The following is a 20,460-nucleotide window of genomic DNA, read 5'->3' as shown; positions in this document are numbered from 1 at the left end:
AAGAAAGGGATAAAGAAAGGGGGTAAGCAGAAGGGGGAATGAAACATGAGAGACTATGGACTATGAGAAACAAACAAACTGGGGACTTCAAAGGGGAGGGGGGGAATGGGAAAGACTGGTGATGGGTGGTAAGGAGGGCACATATTGCATGGTGCACTGGGTGTTATGCGCAATAGATGGAGCATCGAGCTTTGCGTCGGAATCCGGGATGTACTGTATGGTGACTAACATAATATAATAAAAAATCATTAAAAAAAAAAGGGAATGAAGCATGAGAGACTAGGGACTCTGAGAAACAAACTGAGGGCTTCAGAGGGGAGGGGGTGGGGGAATGGGATAGACTGGTGATGGGTAGTAAGGAGGGCACGTATTGCATGGTGCACTGGGTGTTATACGCATAATGAATCATCGAACTTTACATCAGAAACCAGGGATGTATTGTATGGTGACTAACATAATATAATAAAAAAACATTAAAATTAAAAAAAGAACCTAAAAGAAGAGAAAATTAAACCCAAAGTAAGTAAAAGAAAATAATAAAGATAAAAGCAAAAGTGAAACAGAAAAACACAAGAGAAAAATCATTGAAAGTGTAGCTGCTTTTTTTGAGAAGATGAAGATTCAAGAATTTAAAAACCCATTAAAGAATCATTGCAGTTATGATCCTAAAACTTCCATTTTTAGTAAATAAGAAAACTAGACCAGAAACCACGGAAAAGTTCTAATATTTCTATGTGTTTGGGGGTTTGATCATGCCTGCCTGATCTATTTTCTTAAGACTATGAAAGATCTTGTGTGCTAATGAAGAGAAGGAATCCATAAAACCATTTGAAATGTATTACATATTTTTACATAGGTATATATACATATATGTGTGTGTTCATACAATTTTCATCAAGAGTGCAAAACTTGTGGTAAGAACATTTTGCTTTTTTTACTCTTCTAAATTCTATTCCCTATTTGGCTTCTTTTTAAAATACTGTTTGGAAAAATAGTTCATTAATTCATTCAATGTAATTATGAAATGCTATAATATGCCAGAGACTGTGGGACATGCTGGGGGACACAGCTGTTAGCCAGACAAACAAGATCCCTGCCCACTGAGCAGAGTCTATTATGTGATACAGACAAGTAAATAGGCAATAACATGCACTAGTATGAAAGTGCTATCACGGGAAGACAAGTGCCAACCGACAGAGTCCACAAGACGGGTAATCAACTTGGACCTGAAATATTCCTCAAGCTAGTAGCTAAAAAGAATTTTTTAAAATGTGATAACAAAGTTTCTTGAGTTATTGTGATCTAATAATGCAGGCGATAATATTTTAGTTATGGAGCAATATGTAAGGTATGAGTTTGATACTAAAAGAATCCCGTGACTACTATGTACCTAATATTTACTCTACTTATTTTGTTCATATTGTGTTAATACTCTGTTGAAAGTTTCATATCAGAGTAAAAGTAAGACATAGGAAATGTATTTTAACTAATTCTCAGTATTATTGAGAGTTAGAAAAGAAAACATATAGGTAATTCTAACCTTTTCAGAACTTTTTAAGGATCTCTTTGTTATACTTGGGCATAAGAAATGGCAGAACCTAAGCCAAAAATCCAGATCCTTAAGCAAAGTTTGAGGGATTCCAGGCTTAGAAAATGAGGCAAGACCAGAGAAATGTGAAGATTCCAAAGATTAGGTAGGAAAGGGTCTGTGATTCATTCAGAAGATCAGAGATGTTTCTAAATTATGCATTTCACTTAAACCATTGATTTCACATTTGGAAATGTATCTTCAGGATATTATTATAAACTTCTGCATTTTTGCTATATGATTGTTCAACATAGTTGGTGATACTGAAAAGTTGGAAACAATCTAGATGCCTAACAATAGCAGCCTGGTTGAATAAATTATGTCATATCCACACAATGAATTTCCAACCAGTTGTTTAAATTATGTAGTGGTGTTTCTCAAATTTTATTGTGAATCAGAATCATCTGGAAGGCTTGTTGAAACCCAGATTTCTGGGTCCCACCTCCAGTGTTTCTGATCAGTCAGCCTGGTATAGGGATCAAGAATTTGCATGTCCAGGGCACCTGGGTGGCTCAGTCAGTTGAGCGTCTGACTTGTGGTTTTGACTCCAGGTCGTGATCTCGTGGTTGTGATCGAGCCCTGCATCAGGCTCTGTGCTCAGCACAGAATCTGCTCCAGATTCTCTCTCCCCCGTCCTCTCCCTCCTGCTCTTGCTCACTATTTCTCTCAAATTGATGGATAGATAGAATAATAGGTAGATAGGTAGGTAGGTAGGTAGGTATGTAGGTAGATAGATAGATAGATAGGCAGGTAGATAGATAGGTAGGTAGATAGATAGATAGATAGATAGATAGATAGATAGATAGATAGTATTTGCATTTCTAACTAGTTCCCAGGTTTGATACCAATGTTGTTGGCCTGGGGGCCACATTTTGAGAACTACTGATGGAGAGTTATTTTCATTGAGTCGGAAAAAATTCACAAGGTATTGTTAAGTTGAAACAAAGCTGTTTACATTATATTCTATATGTATATATACAGAAGTGTAGATGGGAAAATACTGTGGAGTTGGTGTTATTCCTGGTTGTCTTTGGGATCTCTTTGTAGCTTCTTAATGTCTCCTACATTCTGAGTGACAGATTTCTCTGTAATGAGAGTATTAGCCACTAAAACATAATCAACTTTCTTAATATGAAAAACTAGATCTGGAAGTCCTGGCCAATAGCACTTACAAGCTGGAAACATCAAAACAGGCTTGGTGTTAGTTCCCCTCTGGCTTTTTAACTATGTCTTGTCAGGAGCGTATCTTCAGAAGCAGTCATAGACAGAGGAGTAGTGATGGGCTCAGAGATACATCCTGCTCCTGATGGGGACAAAACCAGAAGAGGCTGATTTTACAGGAGGGCTTCTACCCTTCTTCTTACTTCATTTTAGAGTGCCACGCAGGCTTCTTCTGGAGATGTTTGAAGAAAAACTGGGTGGGACCCAAAGGGCGACCTGCCAGAAGCTTGAAGCATCTGGATTGGCAAACTCTTTGTTTCCTGACTCAGGATAGATACATTTCCCAGAGTATCAGATTAAGGCGTCTCCTTTCTGGAAAAAAGATTTCATGGTTTAAATTCCCGTTGACTTTTGTGTCTGTGGCACTTTGCTGTCTCCGTTCCAGCATGCAGCCTCAGGGGTCATGATGTCCCTTCCCCGCTGATATCAGTGTGCCAACTGTGGTGTCGTGCACACTGAGCACAGAGCCGCCATTCAGCTTCCACAGTCTGGGTTCAGGAAGCCAAAGAGCTTCTAAGTTCCTATAAACCTTGACAGATCTTCCTCTAGCCTTGCATGTGCAAAGCAATTCTCAGGGGAAAAGGGGTTATACAGACGAGGGAGAGGGAACAAGGGTAAATGTCAAGGGTAAATATGTGATAGGAACCGAGAGAACAAACAGGTGCCACCAATATTGAGGAAAAGGAAGGGTGGGCCACAATTTAGAGAAGCATGCTTATAGACTTTTCAGTGGAATACTTAACTTGGTTGGCACTGTGACCTTTTCCATGTCCTTGCATTACTGTGGTCGAAAAACCAGGAGGTAGCCACATTATTGGTTTTATTTAGAGTTCCTCACGCATGTCTAACAGAATGCCAGTATTTGGGATATTACACAAAAAATAAGCCCCACATAAAACTGAGCATGGATTCAGTGTTTTTTAAAAATTTTTTAAATAATTCAAATGTAAAATTATGCTATGATATAGGCTATCATTAAAAGAGACATTACTTCTAGAGCACTGAGCGTTCTATGCAACTGATGAATCACTGAACTCTACCTCTGACACTAATAAAATACTGTATGTTAATTAACTGAATTTAAATAAAATAAAATTTTTAAAAATTAAAAAGAGACATTAGTTCTATACTGACTTCCAAGTAGGTGATATATTCTTTGTTAGAAAATTTTCTTCCATATGTTGTTTTCCACCACTTTACATGTGAATAAATGGGGTGGAATATCGTTAAAGTTTAGTATACAACTTTTTTTCAAGTTTTGCAAGTTCGAAAATAGCTAGAAATGCAGAAACTGGTTAATGATTCTGTTATTTATAACTGTTTTTATAATACAAGTTCCTACCTCTTCCCTTCTAGTGCTGTAACATGAATTCAGCGTGTGAATCCATTTAAGATCTTATAAGAGGAAGTAAAGTTATTTAAAATTCTCCCCTATTACTTGAATGCCAAGAACAATGTTATAATCAACCAATTCATTTACCAGAAATTTATTGAATATTGACTCTGTGCCAGGCACTGTCCTGGGATCGGCGATTACCCTCAAGAGGTTTACTTTCTAGACTAGGAAGACGGTAAATCATTACACAGCTACCACTACAGTGTGTCCGTTGGTAATAAGCACTAAGAAGAAAAAAGAGGCAAGGCTTCTATAAGGACTTTGTATTTTATTCTGAGAGAAATGGGAGGTCTTTGGGTGGGGGTAGATTTAAGCAGAGTGACATGATCCAACTTCTGTTTATAGAGAATCACTCTGGCTGCTGGACAGAAAATATCCATTGAATTATCACCCCCTCCCCCAAAGTTATATTTCATTTAGAACAGTTCTGCACCAGTGGGCCTGGAGATATGATCCTGCACAGTTGATTCTTGCCTTTTCATACTTTCAGTGCAAAATCGATTTCTAAAATGAAATTTTTATACCCAAAGAATTCCTTAAAGAAATTTTTTCCTGGAAAACTACTTTTAGATACATTCTCTCTAAATGAGAGTTTATCCAAAGCCTACTTTTTAATAATTACTTTACTTTCAAACTACTTGATTATCAAAATATTTCTGAATAGAGTTTTAACATACCTTTTTTTAACATTTATTTATTTATTTATTTATTTATTTATTTATTTATTTGAGAGAGAGAGAGAGAGAGCACAAGCAGGGGAAGTCGCAGGGGGAGAAGCAGGCTCCTCGCTGAGTAGGGAACCCGACTGGGGGCTTGATCCCAGGACCCTGGGACCATGACTTGAGCTGAAGGCAGATGCTTAACCAACTGAGCCACCCAAGCACCCTAACATATTTTTAAAAAATGAAGAGATACCTAAGAATTTTTGGGGGGAGCTTTGTCTGTTATTATATAAATTAACAAGATTGTTTGAGGTTTCATTCTGTTTTTTTTTAAACCTCCACAATAAGGTATAATTTAGCGTTGGCCTCCTTATAATACTGGCTTATGTTATGAGATAGTTTGGAATTCTTTTTTTATATTCAGTGGTTTCCACTGGCAATGATTTCCTCTTCCACCAGCCTCTACTCCCCCAAAGTTAATAGACCCATTAGAGAAGTTTGTACCACTCCACCCCAGGTCCACTTTTATTACCCCCATATAATGTATAGACACACACACATGCCCAAAGTCCATCCCTTCTGAGTCTTCCTCCCTCTGGTTTCTTCCTCAGAACTAAAGTTTTAAATTTTTGAGTCTATCTATAACATACACAATAAAAACAGTTTTATTACTTCTACCTTGCATTTAGCCAAAGTACTGTTAACTAACTTGATCAGCCATTTTCCTCTCTATATTTGGATTTAAGGGACTTTTAACTGATTTCAGAAATCAAATCCACCTGAAAGGACTGTATATTTACTACTAGTAAGAACATTCCAAGAATGTGCCATAAGCTTGGAAGGCAGATCCAGAAAAGGAGAACCAGAAGTATTTGTAGCAACCGTGGCCCCAATTAATAACTGATTAGTCTCTGAAAGGGTCACACCTTATTTGGAAATAGAAGTGTCTGGATCTTGATTTCGCAATCACTCCTTAACTGGTCCTCCCGCTTCTATTCTTCACCCTTTATAATCCATTCTCCTCACAGCAGCAAGAGTTATCTTTTTCAAAAACGTAAATCAGATCACATCACTTCTCCGCGTATGACCTTCCAGTGGCTTCCCACTACAGTCAGAATAACTACCATGGCCTTTAAAAGACTCTCTATTCATGATCTGTCATGTACTGGCTCCATCCTCTTCTCTGAAAACTGTCCCTTTTTCCTGGACCTCAGTCACCCTGGACTTGTTGTTCTTCCTTTAATAAGCCAGGCTTGCTTCAGCTTCCAGGCCTTTAAACTTGCTGTTCCTTCTGCCCAAAATGCTCTTCCCGGTCTCTGCACGGCTGCCTTCATCTCGAGAGTCAGGTCCCTGCTGGCTACTCAGGTTAGACTTATTCTGCATCCGAATAGGCAGCACACCTGTGTGGTCAAGGTCTAGAAGCCTCTTATCACTTGCAGATGACAAAAGGTATAAATCACATAAGACTGTATGGGCAAATGATTGGGGTTTGCACACAGTCCTATATACTCATGGTAATCTTTGTTTCTTTACAGGTTATTTTCCGAGCTTTGTCACCACCATACGATGCAGAGAACCCTTACAGTGCCAAAGTGCAGGAGCAGCTGAAGATCACCAACCTCCGCGTGCAGCTGCTAAAACGGCAGCCTTGTCCCTGTCAGAGACATGACCTGACCGCAAAGCCTCAACACTTTACACATTATGCAATCTATGATTTCATTGTCAAGGGCAGCTGCTTCTGTAATGGCCATGCTGATCAATGCGTACCTGTTGATGGCTTCAGACCGGTCAAGGCCCCAGGAACATTCCACGTGGTATGTAAAACAATTCCTCCCCTACGAAAAACAAACTGTGAGTTACCTTCAGTTTGGGCGTTGGTAATCTAAGTTCCCTCAGAGTTGGTCTGTGCTCACACAGTGCTTCCTGTTTCTCCCTCTGCTGATTGACTCCTCCGACTGCATACCCATCCTATAAAGTGCCTATTAACTTGTTTTTTACTCTTCAATTTTAGAATTATAAATAGGCAGGCATGATAAGCAGATTCCTTGGAACACATCCATGCCAGTTTTTAGTACCATGACCTTCAGACACAAAGTGTAAGGTGAGCAGCAGGAGAGGTTGGCATAATCATATTAGTGGTATTATCACACAGGAGCCAGCTTTGACAGTAAATGGGGACCATTGTTGAGTCAATTTTAAAGTGGAAAAAACAAGAACCTCAGTTTAATGCCTGGTATCTTTTGCTGTCCAGCCAATAGGATGAATAATAATTCTCCTCTGTGAAGAGTGGCCTGACCCTCTGTCACCCTAAGCCAGAGTTAAATCCTCTTTCCTCTATGGTCACACATCCCCTTGTGTTTTCCTCTGAACTTTTACTTGTCTGCATCTCCTGGGAGATCACAAACTCCTGAGGACAGGGCCTGCGTGATCTTTGTATCCTCCAGACAGTGTGTTACCTGAGCCAGAATTAGGTGTTTGGTAGGTGTTTGACTGAGTGATAACAACATAGGAATAGAAAAATGATGAGAAATTACTGTCATTGTCCTCACATCACCTTCTTCCAAAAAAAAAAAAAAAAGACACAAAGTGGTTCAGACAGCAAGCCCCTTGTTGGCATGCACCCAGAGCTATGGTTGGGGATTAGACAAAGAGAAGGCAAGCAGGAGAGCGCTCCAATTTTGAAGTTTTATACTGTGCTCTGATACTTCTGACCAAAGCAAAAAACAAATAAAAATGTAAAGACCTCAAAGTATCCTTCCTTCATTTCCTAGAGAGGAGACTTCCACATTTGTCTTCTTTTCCCCAGCCCTGATAGATGACAGGGCCGTAAGGGACCATGAACCGGTTAGCCAGCAGGACAGTTTGTTTGCTGGGCTAAGTCCCTGGGGTCCAAGACAGCATTGGGATAATGAAAATGACTAGGGCACCAACCGGAGTTGCAAAAACAGAAAAAATGCTATTACTCTAGAAATGAAGCTGGGGCTCTCAAGTTGGAGAAAATGCAGCACTCACCCAGCAAACACCTACTAGTTTGCAGACACTAATGGATCTTTGAACTAACATTGCTTCAAATAAATGATGGAATAATTTGTAATATCTAAGTTAATGGGGTTCAGGTATGATTCAAATAGAAAGTAGCCCAGATATGCTAGAGACACATCAATCTACTAGACTATGAACTAGAAAGTTGGTGTGAAGTAGAATGCCAATAAATTTCTGCCATTATATTTCAGTGAATGAGTGAAAGGAGAGCATGCAGGCTGCAATGGGCTGAATGTTTGTGTCCCTCCAAAATTCACATGTTGAAAACCTAATCACAGTGTGATGGGATGAGGAGGTGGGGCCTTTGGAAGGTAATTAGGTCATGAGAGTAGAGACCTCATGAATGGGATTAGTGGCCTTAAGAGACCAGAGAGCTAACTAGCTCTCTTTCTGCTATGTGAGGATACAATGAGCAGGTAGCAGTCTGTCACCCAGAAGAGGGTCTTTACGAGCACCCGACCCTGCTAGCACCCCGATCTTAGACTTCCAGTCTCTAGAACTGTGAGAAAGAAATTTCTTTTGTTCATAAGCCACAAGCCAGTCAAGGTATAAAGCCTGGAAAACTGCAAGCTGAAGACAAACCACACTGGCCACATGGGCTACCTGGACACTGTAACTGTCTCTCCGGATGGATTTCTCTGTGCTTCCAGAGTCAAGGGTGGCCAGGCCACGCTGTGGGACTTCCACAAAGGCAAGTACTTTCATACACTAGATGGCAGACACATCGTCAATGCCCTGTGATCCAGCCCCTACCACTACTGGCTCTGGGCTGCCACAGGCCACAGCATCAAGATCTGGGACTTGAAGGGCAAGATCATTGCAGATGAACAGAAATAAGAAGTTATCAGTACCAGCAGCAAGTCAGAGCCGTCCCATTGTATCTTCCTGGCCTGGTCTGCTGATGGCCAGACTCTGCTGACTACGCAGACAACCTCATACAGGTATGACAGGTGACCATCAATACCTCCTAGAAATATAAGCCAGAGTTTTAGAAATTTTTTAAAAAATGGTTTTCTGACTTTTAAAAAAAAAGAATTCTATTAATTCTGCTAAATTCAAAAAGATAAATACACAGAGTTATGGAAACTTTTGCAAAAGTCTTAAAACAAAACTATTCTATACAGTCTTCTGCCAGCAAGAAAGCTGTCAGCCTATGAGCCTGAGCCTCCATGTGTGCACTGCTGGCCCTCCACTGCATTCGGCCACTACCCGCCAAACCTCTTGCTTCCACCTTGGCATTGCTGCATTCCAGCAGTGTCCTATCCAAATCACTGCCACTTTCTGCCCCAACCTCACCAGCTGGCCTCATCAAAAGTTAGCTCCTGGTGAGCCCATGTGGAGATGGGGCCCCCAGATCCAATCCTGGGAGTCACAAAGCCTATAAGAGAGACACTGACAGTAAAAAGAAGAATCTGGTAGGTGGTGCCTACCAGTATCATGGAAAGCCTTATGTCCTCCTAGTGTCCGGAAGACAGAGGCCCAGATTGCTGCAAAAGATTTGAACAAAGAAAATCTGCCATTGCGAGACTGGCTGAATTTTGCAAGGCATCTATAGAACTAACCCTGGGTGAGAACAGCAAAATGTTGAAAATTGGCCAGTGTGTCACTGTGCAAACCATTTCTGGAACTGAGGCCTTAGGGATCAGGCCTTAGGGATTAATTTTCTGCAAAGATATTTTTAAGTTCAGCCAAGATGTCTTTCTGCCCAAACCATCAGACATACCGGCATGCACCTACAAAGTTATCAATACTATGAGCCCAAGACTTGTGGCTTTGACTTCACAGGCACTAGGGAGGACATTTCAAAAATGTCAGAGCAAACTGCATGCTCCTGCCCACAATCCCATGGGAGTGGACCCTCATCCTGAGCAATAGAAGGCAACAGCAATAGCAGTGAAAAAGAGAATCTCTCTACGTTCTTTGACATGGCCTACCAAGGCTTTGCCAATAGTAATGGTAACAAGGATGCCTGGGCTGTGCACCACTTCATCAAAGAGGGCATTAACGTTTGTCTCTGCCAATCCTATACCAAGAACACGGGCTTCTATGGTAAGTGTGTGGGAGACTTCACTGTGCTCTGCAAAGATGCTGATGAAGTCAGAGGGGTAGAGTCACAATTGAAGACCTTGATCCATCTCATGTATTCCAGCCCTCCTCTCAATGGAGCTCAGGTTGCCTTGACCATTCTGACCAGCCCTGATTTTCAAAAACAATAGTTGCAGGAAGTACAAGTCATGGCCAACTGCATCATTAGTATCCGAATTCAGCTGGTCTTCAACCTCAAGAAGGAGGGCTTCTCCCAACAATGGGCAGCATACCCCGACCAGGCTGGCATGTTCTGTTTCACAGGGCTAAAGCCTGAGCAGGTGGAGCAGCTGACCGAGGAGTTCTCCATTTACATGAGAGAGGTCAGCCACATCTCTGTGGCAAGGGTCACTGGACAACTGGGCTACCTTGCTCATGACATTTACCAGGTCACCAAGTGATTTCCCTAATGAGAGGGAACAGAGACAACTATCCTATCTTCAGCCTCTGCACATGTGAGATTCACAGGATAAGGAAGGGTGGAGGTGATGAGTGGATCGTTTCTTTCAACCACAGTGATTGAATGTGTTTCTCAGAAAAAAACATGTAGTTAAACGGGACAGAGGCATCCACAGCTGGTGTCTGGAACTGTGTGGCTTGAAACCAAACTCTCCCCCATCTTTTTATCCACAACTTTTCTGAAATAGTTAACATGTACAAGAAAGTGCTATCCTTAAAAAACCCATAATCATGCCATTGCAATATTGCAGAAGTTTTAACTAAAGCACCTTATGGTGTTGAGAGGTCCTAGGTGGACCCAGCATGAGACATAGCCCTTCTTAGAGGCTTTGTGAGAAGACCCAGTCCAAACATTAGTGGTCAGCCTGCTTGTCTTCCCATGATTGAACAATCTTATCAACAGACCATATTAACTGAAATCATGTTTTATGAAAACCAGTGTCTGCTGCCACTGAAGCAAGGAAAATAAAAGATACTGTTCCTGTCTTGTTTAAGAAAAAAAGAAAGAAGTTTCTCCTTTTTAATGCTTCCAGGCATTTTAATGCTTATCCCTTATCCCTGCTGTCCTTTTCCTGAGACACGAAGATCTATAACTAGCCTAGATTTTCATCCTGTTCTTCTGGTTGATTGACCATCAACCCCATCTTCTCGGAACTTATTTATTTGAAGAATGAAGGACATAATTTGCTATTCATCCCATAACCTCATCTTTCTCAGCAAAGAATAGCGAGGGTAGGCAACTGCACCTTATTTCAGCATCCTTTTCAGTGATTGTTTAATTTTCCCCTGTTGGGTTGTTGCCTCTGCCCAGTGGGACCTCATCCTTCCATTCAGTGTGGTTGTGCAGTCTCTCATCTCACATCATGAGTCGGGCAATATGGGGTAATACCAGGAAACAGGATATTCTGGACCTTGGCTTTAACCTTAGTGTGCTGCCAGCTGGGCTCAAGCTTTACCCTTTGGAAAGATAACAACCATCTGCTCTAATCATGTAGACATATTGCAGCCTGGGTTCTCTGTTATAAAAAAGTTACTGTAGGGCCCCACCCCCTGCCCATTAAAAGAAAACTGTTAGGCTATAGAAAGGATCTGGATAACCAAGTAAAGGGGATTATTTAGTGTTTTTTATTTTAAAAGGATGTGGGAATGAGAAGTCTCTATCCTAGAAGACCCTAAGGGATAGAAACCACACTTTTCTTACTAATGTCAGGTTGCTGTGAAACTGGAAGCAACTGCCTTTTAAAATAATACTAGTTTTGTGACATCCTGATCCCCAATTTTCATATTGATTCCAGCACCAGTGGTGGTAGCCCCCTAGTATTATAACTATGGCATGTGCCAAAACCAGGCAAGATGAAGTCAAACTTAGAGCCAGGGCAGGGTAAGGGATAAGAAACAGGCTAAGTGGCAAGGATATGAGTGGCTTCCAGGAATCCAGTTCTATGAATATTATTGTCTCTACTCTCTTAAAATCTTTGTTTATTTGTTTGTTTTTTAAACCATAAGCAATTGGACCAGCAGAGTTTATAGGCAGAAATGGGAATAGTTCTGGTTTCAGACTTTTCCATCCCTAAGTGCATTTTATTTTTATGTATCTTTTTTCAGGATTATAAAGGGCTAGTATTAAATTCAGGTATGGTTGTCTCTTCTAAATGTGATATTCGTATTCCTATAACTGCTTAGGTGAGCAAATTGCACATCAAAAGCATAGTCTTTTGCCTAATTAATAACAAAAGGTCAACTGTCCTCCTACATTTGTAGAAACACTATTTTACATATGATGCTATAAGTAACTGGATTCGTAAATTGTGCCTGCATGATGGAAGGAAGCCTCTTGAGAAATGCAATTCTTTTATTAGTCAGCTTGTCATAGGTATGTGTGTATAAATCTGTCTTTAGCACAGCTTTTTTTTTTTACAGTAGTCATTCTCAGTGTGATCTTGAACCAGCAGGACCACCATTACCTGGGAACTTGTTAGAATTACCAATTCTCGGGTCCTACCCCAGACTTACTAAATCAGAAACTCTAGAGACGGGGCCCACATGATTCAGTGCTTGCTAAAGTTTGAGCTCTGCTGCTTTATAGACTCTGCCAGTTCATCTACAGCTAATATTGTTGTCAGGATGAGTAATTAATTAACAAAGTCTGACTTTATGGGCTAGAATTTTTAATGGCTGATGATAGACAATTAAGTTAATGGAAATGATGCTTAGTCTGTTCACAAGCTCTTTAAGATTTTAGGATCATTTTCTTTCTGTGGGAGAGGGGAGCAGAAAAAGGCCCAAAGTGGGATGCAAGCTGGCATCCTCATTTATCTTGAAACACTCCTCCTGTGTCTTCTTCATGCTTCCCCTTCTTCCCAGTACATTCTATTTATTCTTTACCAGTTCAGTTTTTCCTCATCTGTTCATTTTACTGGCAGGCAGACCAGTGCAGTGATTAAAAGCCTAGCTTTGGAATCCAATCTGGATTTGATTCACCACAACATTTGCTAAGTTACTCAGTCTCACCGAACCTCAGTTTCCCAAGAAAATAAGATCTACCTTCTATAGTTATTGTGAGGATTAGAATTATGATAGCCAATGCCTGGTGTATAGTAGCCACTACTGACGTTGCTGTTACTCTATTATATTACCTCAGCCACATCTACAATTCTCCTACATACACTCCTTCCCCAATAACATCAAAAATAAATTGTAGCTTATGTGCTGTTTGACATGTTTACAAAGGTAGGGGTTTTGTGACAAGGAAAACAGTACTTTGACTCAAGCCTGCTGGGATCCCAGACATTATGTGAAAAGGAGATCTTAAGCTTTTTTATTTGCAGCTGGAGAGGACTGATGTAGTTCACTTTTTCCTAGCAGCTGGGGATTTTACAGCTGTTGGATTGATGGATGGTAATAAGAAGGAACACGGAATGCTTCATTGTTTTACTAACAAATCATGCATTGGATAACGTGGAAGCCTTAGAATACCGTGAAGAATTGTTTAGATGCCTTGTGCTATACTTGTTAAGGTGGATTTTTCTTTTCTAATCAGAAACTCGTTATAAAAGAGTATCAGTATTTTAACTGGCATAGTCTAAATCTAAGAGTAAACATTGAAACCATATGTAGAACCAGAAAGTGGGGTTTAAGGAAAATCCTACTTAGCTACCTAGCTGAGAACGGCAGGTTTTAGAACGATTCATATGTTTCATTACAAAAGTTTTACTCATCCGAATACATTTAATCATATACTTATGTTTGCACATCTCATATATCAAGTTTTATATAGTCAGAACAGATTTAACACCACATTTTTCATCTTCTTTAAAAAAATTTTTTAATGTGCTGTGAAATAAGCCAAAAGTAATAATTAGAAAGCTCTTAACTCTTCAGGGTATTAAGGAAAAGAACAAGGGCTTAAAAACAATAAAGACAGCAGCACTCCCAATTATTTCATTTGTCACATAAAGATCTGGAAGAAAGGGTAATCCCATCACCAAAATGGTGCACAGTGTTTTATTCCAAATATTAACAAACTATTAAGCCTGTCAATTTGTTACAGTTAGTGTGAGATTATCCTCAATGCATTTCAAGGTCTTGACCTTCTTATTTCAATGTTCCTGTGTCCCACTATGCTATAGTTTTGCCATTAGTCCCTTGGCAATGAGTAACTACAGATGCCATAGAAGGTGTACAGAATGTTGATTATACTTCATTTACTACCTTGTGTTTTCTAGTAGAATGGCAAGCCAGTAAAATACTGGCTGAAATTGTCAGTGTTTTGACTGTAAAACTTCCCAATGAATCTAGCCTTATTTTTCTATTGAGACAGTAAGATATACTCTTAGTGGCAAAAGTTGCCTGAGATTCTTCTTTTTATTTGATGATCAGGAAACCAGAAGACTTCAGAACAAGAGGCATTACAAAATAATTTTTGCACTCATAAAAGAATTATGTATGGGGTTCCTTTCAAAGATTCCCCCAGAACATTTACATATTTATTTGTAGGACTTTGACTATTTCACAGAAAAGTTAAATGAAACAACTGAAAGCTAAATTGTTGGGTGTCAGAGCTGACATTTCTGAAAGTGAAACATAAAGCCAGTAGAAAAGTAAAGTTGGTTTTCGAAAATATCATAATTGTTCATTCAACTTTTCATGAACATGCTTTGCAGAAAGTCAAACATATTCTATATTTAGGTCAAAATTAGAGCATTGAAAAGATACCAAAATGAGTTTCTTTAACAAGTTTGAGCTGCTAGTATAAATCTGGGAAGAAACAAATTTGACATTTTTTTTTTTGCTATGAAGTACTCTTCAAGTATCAAGGCATACCCCACTTTGAAAATTTTTCTTATGAATATTTCCTTTTCAGTGTAGCATTTTTGGATCCATCCCACAGATAGCTGGGAGATCTCTGGGTCTGCAAGGCCTAGTCTTGCAATTTCACGGCCAATATAATGGCGGGGAGGTGGGGGGGGGAGCTACATGGAAAGAGAAAAGCTGAGGTTACAGATAGATATCTCACTTCTGGGTCACAACCCCAGGATTCATATCTCTGTGGTATTTCATTTGTGCCTTGCCAATTTTGTAAGAGCTGGAAATGTACTTCAATTTGTCCTAAAACAATTACATTCAGTAGAAGATAAACTGTAATTTTAAGTCCTTACTCCTTCTTACAAGAATTTTTAGTCACCAGACACATAAGGTTAAAACACACACACACACACACACACACACACAATGTCATAATCATTCCGCAAGAGAGAGAAAATTCACGTGTATTTTAAATAGTGAGGAAAACAAGGTCTGTTAATTTTGGCATTCAAAACCTTGAAACTGTAGTTGAAACTACTGTTATATTATATCTTAGCAATATAAATATCTTAGTGGAATAAAATAATACATGTGTGGGGAGATGGAAGGATGATAGTATTTATTAATTCATAATAAGATTTTTTTTAGACATATGGAATTCTGATATCTTTTTAGCTCTTTAGATAGATATAAAAAAGAGAAAATTATCATTTCAAAAATATAAAAATACATTTTTAGCTTTAAAAGAGCTCACGTATTAGAAATGGAAAAATGATTACATTTGTTCCAGTATTAAATGTTTTATATATAATATGAACAATTACGAAGTTTGTAAGAGTAAACACTGATCAGGTGTCCTTTGCCTTTTAGTTTTGCATCTCTAAGGGCACCCCTACCAGGCATGCAATTTAGCTGGCTCAGTCAGCTCTCAGAATTCCTGAAAGGTAGAGGTTTCTTTGTTTCCCAGATAAGGCCCTGGTAGGCATTAAAATTAAAGAGAAGGTGGAATCATAGTATTTCCATGGCATAGTATGCTGAAAAGAGGCCCAAAAATTGTAGTTGTAACACGTTTATCTTGTAATTCTTATTTGCAATTTAATCCAATTCTCATGTGTAAAGAAAAAGGAACTTAACTAGATAACTTTCAAATCATCCTAAGTACTCCAGAAATCAACCTGAAGACTGGCAGAACAAACTCCACAACTAAAGGTAGAGAAGAGGCCACACAGAAGAAGGTAGGAAGTGTGGATACTCAGTTTGAGAGAGAAACAGATCATAGCCACTGCGTGGGGAGGGAGCCTTGGTTAAGGAGAAGGACAAGAGACATACTAGCACACAAGGGAGTGCACAGGGAAGAGGAAGCCCCATAGCAATTGGCTTGGAAAGGAGAGGGGATGAATTTCATGAGTTCTTGCAACCAGTGGGGCTCAAAACCCAGAGTTTTAAAGTCTGGAGTTTTAAAAATCAGCTGGCTTGTCTCAGGGAGAGCCCTAGGGCACTGAGGCTGCTCTCAGAGAGAAGGCAGGGCAAACAGTGTGGAAGCAGTGACCTAAAGAGCTCCTGGGCACACAGTGGGGAGATTATTTACTCATCTCTGAGCATGTCCCAGAGAGGTAGTGTTGACAAAGAGACCCCTCTGGGAAAAAAGGAACTAACAGGTGCCATTTCCCACCCCAGCCCCCAACCCCTCAGCATAAGCACAGGGCCATCTTTGGGAATCAGTGCAGTACCAACACTTACTACCTAACTTGCTTACACCCAGCCCTGCGCCCCCCCCCCATTCTCTGGTGGAACTACTCTTCCCAGTCATACTTGCCTCGGGACCAGCATGGCAGACCCTCTCCCTGAGAAGACCACCCCAAACTCCTGCTCACACTGTGTCTCAAGATGTGGGAATTTTGCAGTGCCTCAGTTTCCACAGAGGGAGAGGGAGAAGAAGACTGAGCAAGGAGCCCTACATGGGGCTTGATCCCAGGACCGTAGGATTATGACTTGAGCTGAAGGCAGACACTTAACTGACTGAGCCACCCAGACACCCCCAGAATTTAGAGTAATGATCATAAAGATACTTGCTGGACTTGAGAAAAGAGTGGAAGGCATCAATGAGACCCTTAGCACAGAGATAAGGAATAACATAGCAGAGATAAAGGGCTCAATAAACAAAATCAGAAACACACTTGATGGAATGACCAGCAGGCTGGAAGAAGCAGAGGAATGAATTAATGAGCTAGAAGACAGAGTAATGGAAAGTAATCAGGCTGAACAAAAGAGAGCAAAAAGAATTATGCAAAATGAGAATAGACTTAGAGAACTCAGTAACTCCATCAAATGTAGTAACATTCATATTATAGGAGTCCCAGAAAAAGAAGAGAGTGAAAGGGTGGGAGAAAAATTTTTTGAAGAAATAATAGCTGAAAACTTCCCTAATCTGGGGAAGGACACAGATATCCAGATCCAGGAGGCACAGAAAACCCCCAGCAAAATCCACAAAAGCAGTTCCACACCAAGACATACTGTAATTAAAATGGCAAAGTATAGTGATAAAGAAAAAAATCCTAAAACAGCAAGACAAAAGACAGTTACATACAAGGGAAACCTTATAAGGCTATCAGTGGATTTTCTGGCAGAAACTTTCCAAGCCAGAAGGGACTGGCATGATATATTCAAAGTGCTGAATGGTAAAAATCTGTAGCCAAGAATACTCTATCCAGCAAGGCTATCATTCAGAATAGAAGGAGAGATAACAAGTTTCTCAAACAAACAAAAACTAAAGGAGTGCATGACCACTATGCCAACCCTGCAAGAAATATTAAAAGGGACTCTGAGTGGAAAGGAAAGACCAAAAGTGGCAGTATGAAGGTAGGAAACACAAAAGAAGTAAATATGAATATTTCTATAAAAAGTCAGTCAAAGAACTCACAGAATAAAAAGATGTAAAATATAACAACATATACCTTAAAAATGGGGAGTAGAGGAGTAAAAAATGGGTTCAAAATTAAATAACCATCAACTTAATATAGACTGCTGTATGCAGAAAATGTTATATACAAACCTATTGATAACCACGAATCAAAAACCACTAATAAATATGTGAAGAATAAAAAGAAAGAAATCCAAATATATCAGTAAAGAAAACCAACAAACCATGAAAGAAAGACAAGAAAGGATCAGAAAAAATCTCCAGAAATGACCACAGAGCAAGTAATAAAATAGCAATAAATATATAAATAAATACATATCTATCAATAATTACTTTGAATATAAATGACTACTCCAATCAAAAGACAGAGTGACAGAATGGATTAAAAAAAACAAGGCCTATCTATATACTGCCTACAAGAGACTAATTTTATTTATTTATTTTTTTTTTAATTTATCTTTTTTTTTAAATTTTATTTTATTATATTGTGTTAATCACCATACAGTACATCCCCAGATTCCGATGTAAAGTTTGATGCTTCATTAGTTGCGTATAACACCCAGTGCACCATGCAATACGTGCCCTCCCTACTACCCATCACCAGGCTATCCCCTTCCCCCACCCCCTCCCCTCTGAAGTAAGAGACTAATTTTAGACCAAAAGACAGCTGCAGATTGAAAGTGAGGGGATGGAAAAACATTTATCATGCAAATGAATGTCAAAAGAAAGTAGGAGTAGCGGTACTTATATCAGACAAAATAGACTTTATTATTTTTTTTAAAGATTTTACTTATTTATTTGATAGACAGCCAGCGAGAGAGGGAACACAAGCAAGGGGAGTGGGAGAGGAAGAAGCAGGCTCCTAGCGGAGGAGCCTGACGTGGGGCTTGATGCCAGAACGCTGGGATCGTGCCCTGAGCCGAAGGCAGACGCTTAACGACTGCGCCACCCAGGCGCCCCAGACAAAATAGACTTTAAAACAAAGACTTAATAGAGAAGAACATTATATAATCATAAAGGGACAATACAATAAGAAGATATAACACTTATAAGTATTTATTCACACAACATGAGAACACCCAAATACGCAAAACAGATAATAACAAATATAAAAGAACTAATCGATAATAATACAATAGTAGTAGGGAACTTTCACACCCCACTTAGTCAATGGACAAACCATCTAAACAGAAAATCAACAAGGAAACAATGGCTTTGAATGACACACGGGACCAGATGGATTTAACAGATATATTCAGAATATTCCATTCTAAAACAGCAGAATACACATTATTTTCAAGTGCACATGGAAAATTCTCCAGAATAAATAGCATATTAGGTCACAAAAAAATCAACAAATTCAAGAAAATCAAAGTCATAAAATGCAACTTTTCTGACCACAATGCTATAAAATTATAAGTCAACCACAAGAAAAAAGCTGGAAAGCCCACAAATAAATGGGGGTTAGATAACATGCTACTAAATAATGAAAGGGTCAATCAGGAAACAAAAGAAGAAATAAAAAAGTACATGGAACCAAATGAAAATGAAGACACAATGGTTTAAAACTTTTAGGTTGCATTAAAAGTGGTTCTAATAGGGAAGTTTATAGCAATACAGGCCAACCTCAAGAAATAAGAAAAATTTCAAATAAGCAACCTAACTTTTAAACCCAAAGGAGCTAGAAAAAGAGCAACAAACAAAACTAAAACTAGCATAAGGAAGGAAAAAATTCCCGTTAGAGCAGAAATAAATGATATAGAAACTAGAAAAACAATAGAACAGATCAGGAGATGGTTCTTTGAAAAAAATCAACAAAATTGATAAACCTATAGCCAAATATATTGAGAAAAGAGAAAGGACTTGAATAAATAAAATACAAATGAGAGAGGAGGAATAACAACCAAAACCACAGAAATACTAACAATTATAAGAGAATATTGTGAAAAACTATATGCCAAAAAATTAGACAATCTAGAAGAAATGGATAAATTCCTAGAAACATATAACCCACCAAAGCTGAAACAAGAAGAAATAGAAAATTTGAACAGACTGATTACCAGCAAAGAAATTGAATCAGTAATTGAAAAGCTCTCAACAAACAAAAATCCAGGACCAGATGGCTTCATGGGCAAATTCTACCAAACATTTAAAGAAGAGTTAATACCTATTCTTTTCAAACTATTCCAAAAAATAGAAAAAGAAGGAAAACTTTCAAATTCATTCTATGAAGCCAGCATTACCCTGATACCAAAACCAGATAAAGATACCACAAAAAAGAGAACCACAGGCCGATATCCCTGATAAACATAGATGCAAAAATCTTCAACAAAATACTAGTAAACTGAATCCAACAATACATTAAAAAAATAATTTACCACAATCAAATGGGATTTTTTCCTGGGTAGCAGATGTTCAATATCCACAAATCAATCAATGAGATACATCACATCAATAAAAGAAAGGATAAGAACCATAAGATCTCATAAAACATTACATCAAAAACTAAGGATATACTGTAGGGTGACTAACATAACATAATAAAAAATTATTATAAAAAAAAAGAACCATAAGATCATTTCAATAGATGCAGAAAAAGTATTTGACAAAGTACAACATCCATTCATAATAAAAATCCATCAACAAAGTAGGTTTAGAGAGACACACCTCAACATAATTTAGGCCATATATGAAAAACCAACAGCTAACATCATCCTTAATGGGGAAAAACTGTGAGCTTTTCCCCTAAGGTCAAGAATAAGACAAGGATGTCCACTCTTAG

At 38.9% G+C, this 20,460-nt stretch overlaps 1 protein-coding gene and 1 pseudogene across 3 annotated transcripts in view; both read left to right on the top strand.

Moving 5' to 3' along the window:
- NTN4 (netrin 4) overlaps positions 1–20,460 on the top strand; it is a 103,466-nt gene that overhangs the window by 33,660 nt on the left and 49,346 nt on the right. For all 3 annotated transcript variants that reach the window (XM_034643987.1, XM_019799671.2, XM_011224998.3), the window contains exon 3: positions 6,403–6,681. In XM_034643987.1, the coding sequence (XP_034499878.1) occupies positions 6,403–6,681 (279 nt within the window). The remainder of the gene's footprint in view (positions 1–6,402; positions 6,682–20,460) is intronic.
- Positions 6,690–15,350, top strand: LOC117796360 (annotated as a pseudogene).

The sequence above is a fragment of the Ailuropoda melanoleuca genome, chromosome 15 (assembly GCF_002007445.2).
Source record: "Ailuropoda melanoleuca isolate Jingjing chromosome 15, ASM200744v2, whole genome shotgun sequence".
Classification (NCBI taxonomy): domain Eukaryota; kingdom Metazoa; phylum Chordata; class Mammalia; order Carnivora; family Ursidae; genus Ailuropoda; species Ailuropoda melanoleuca.
This window is presented reverse-complemented; position numbering and strand designations above follow the sequence as displayed.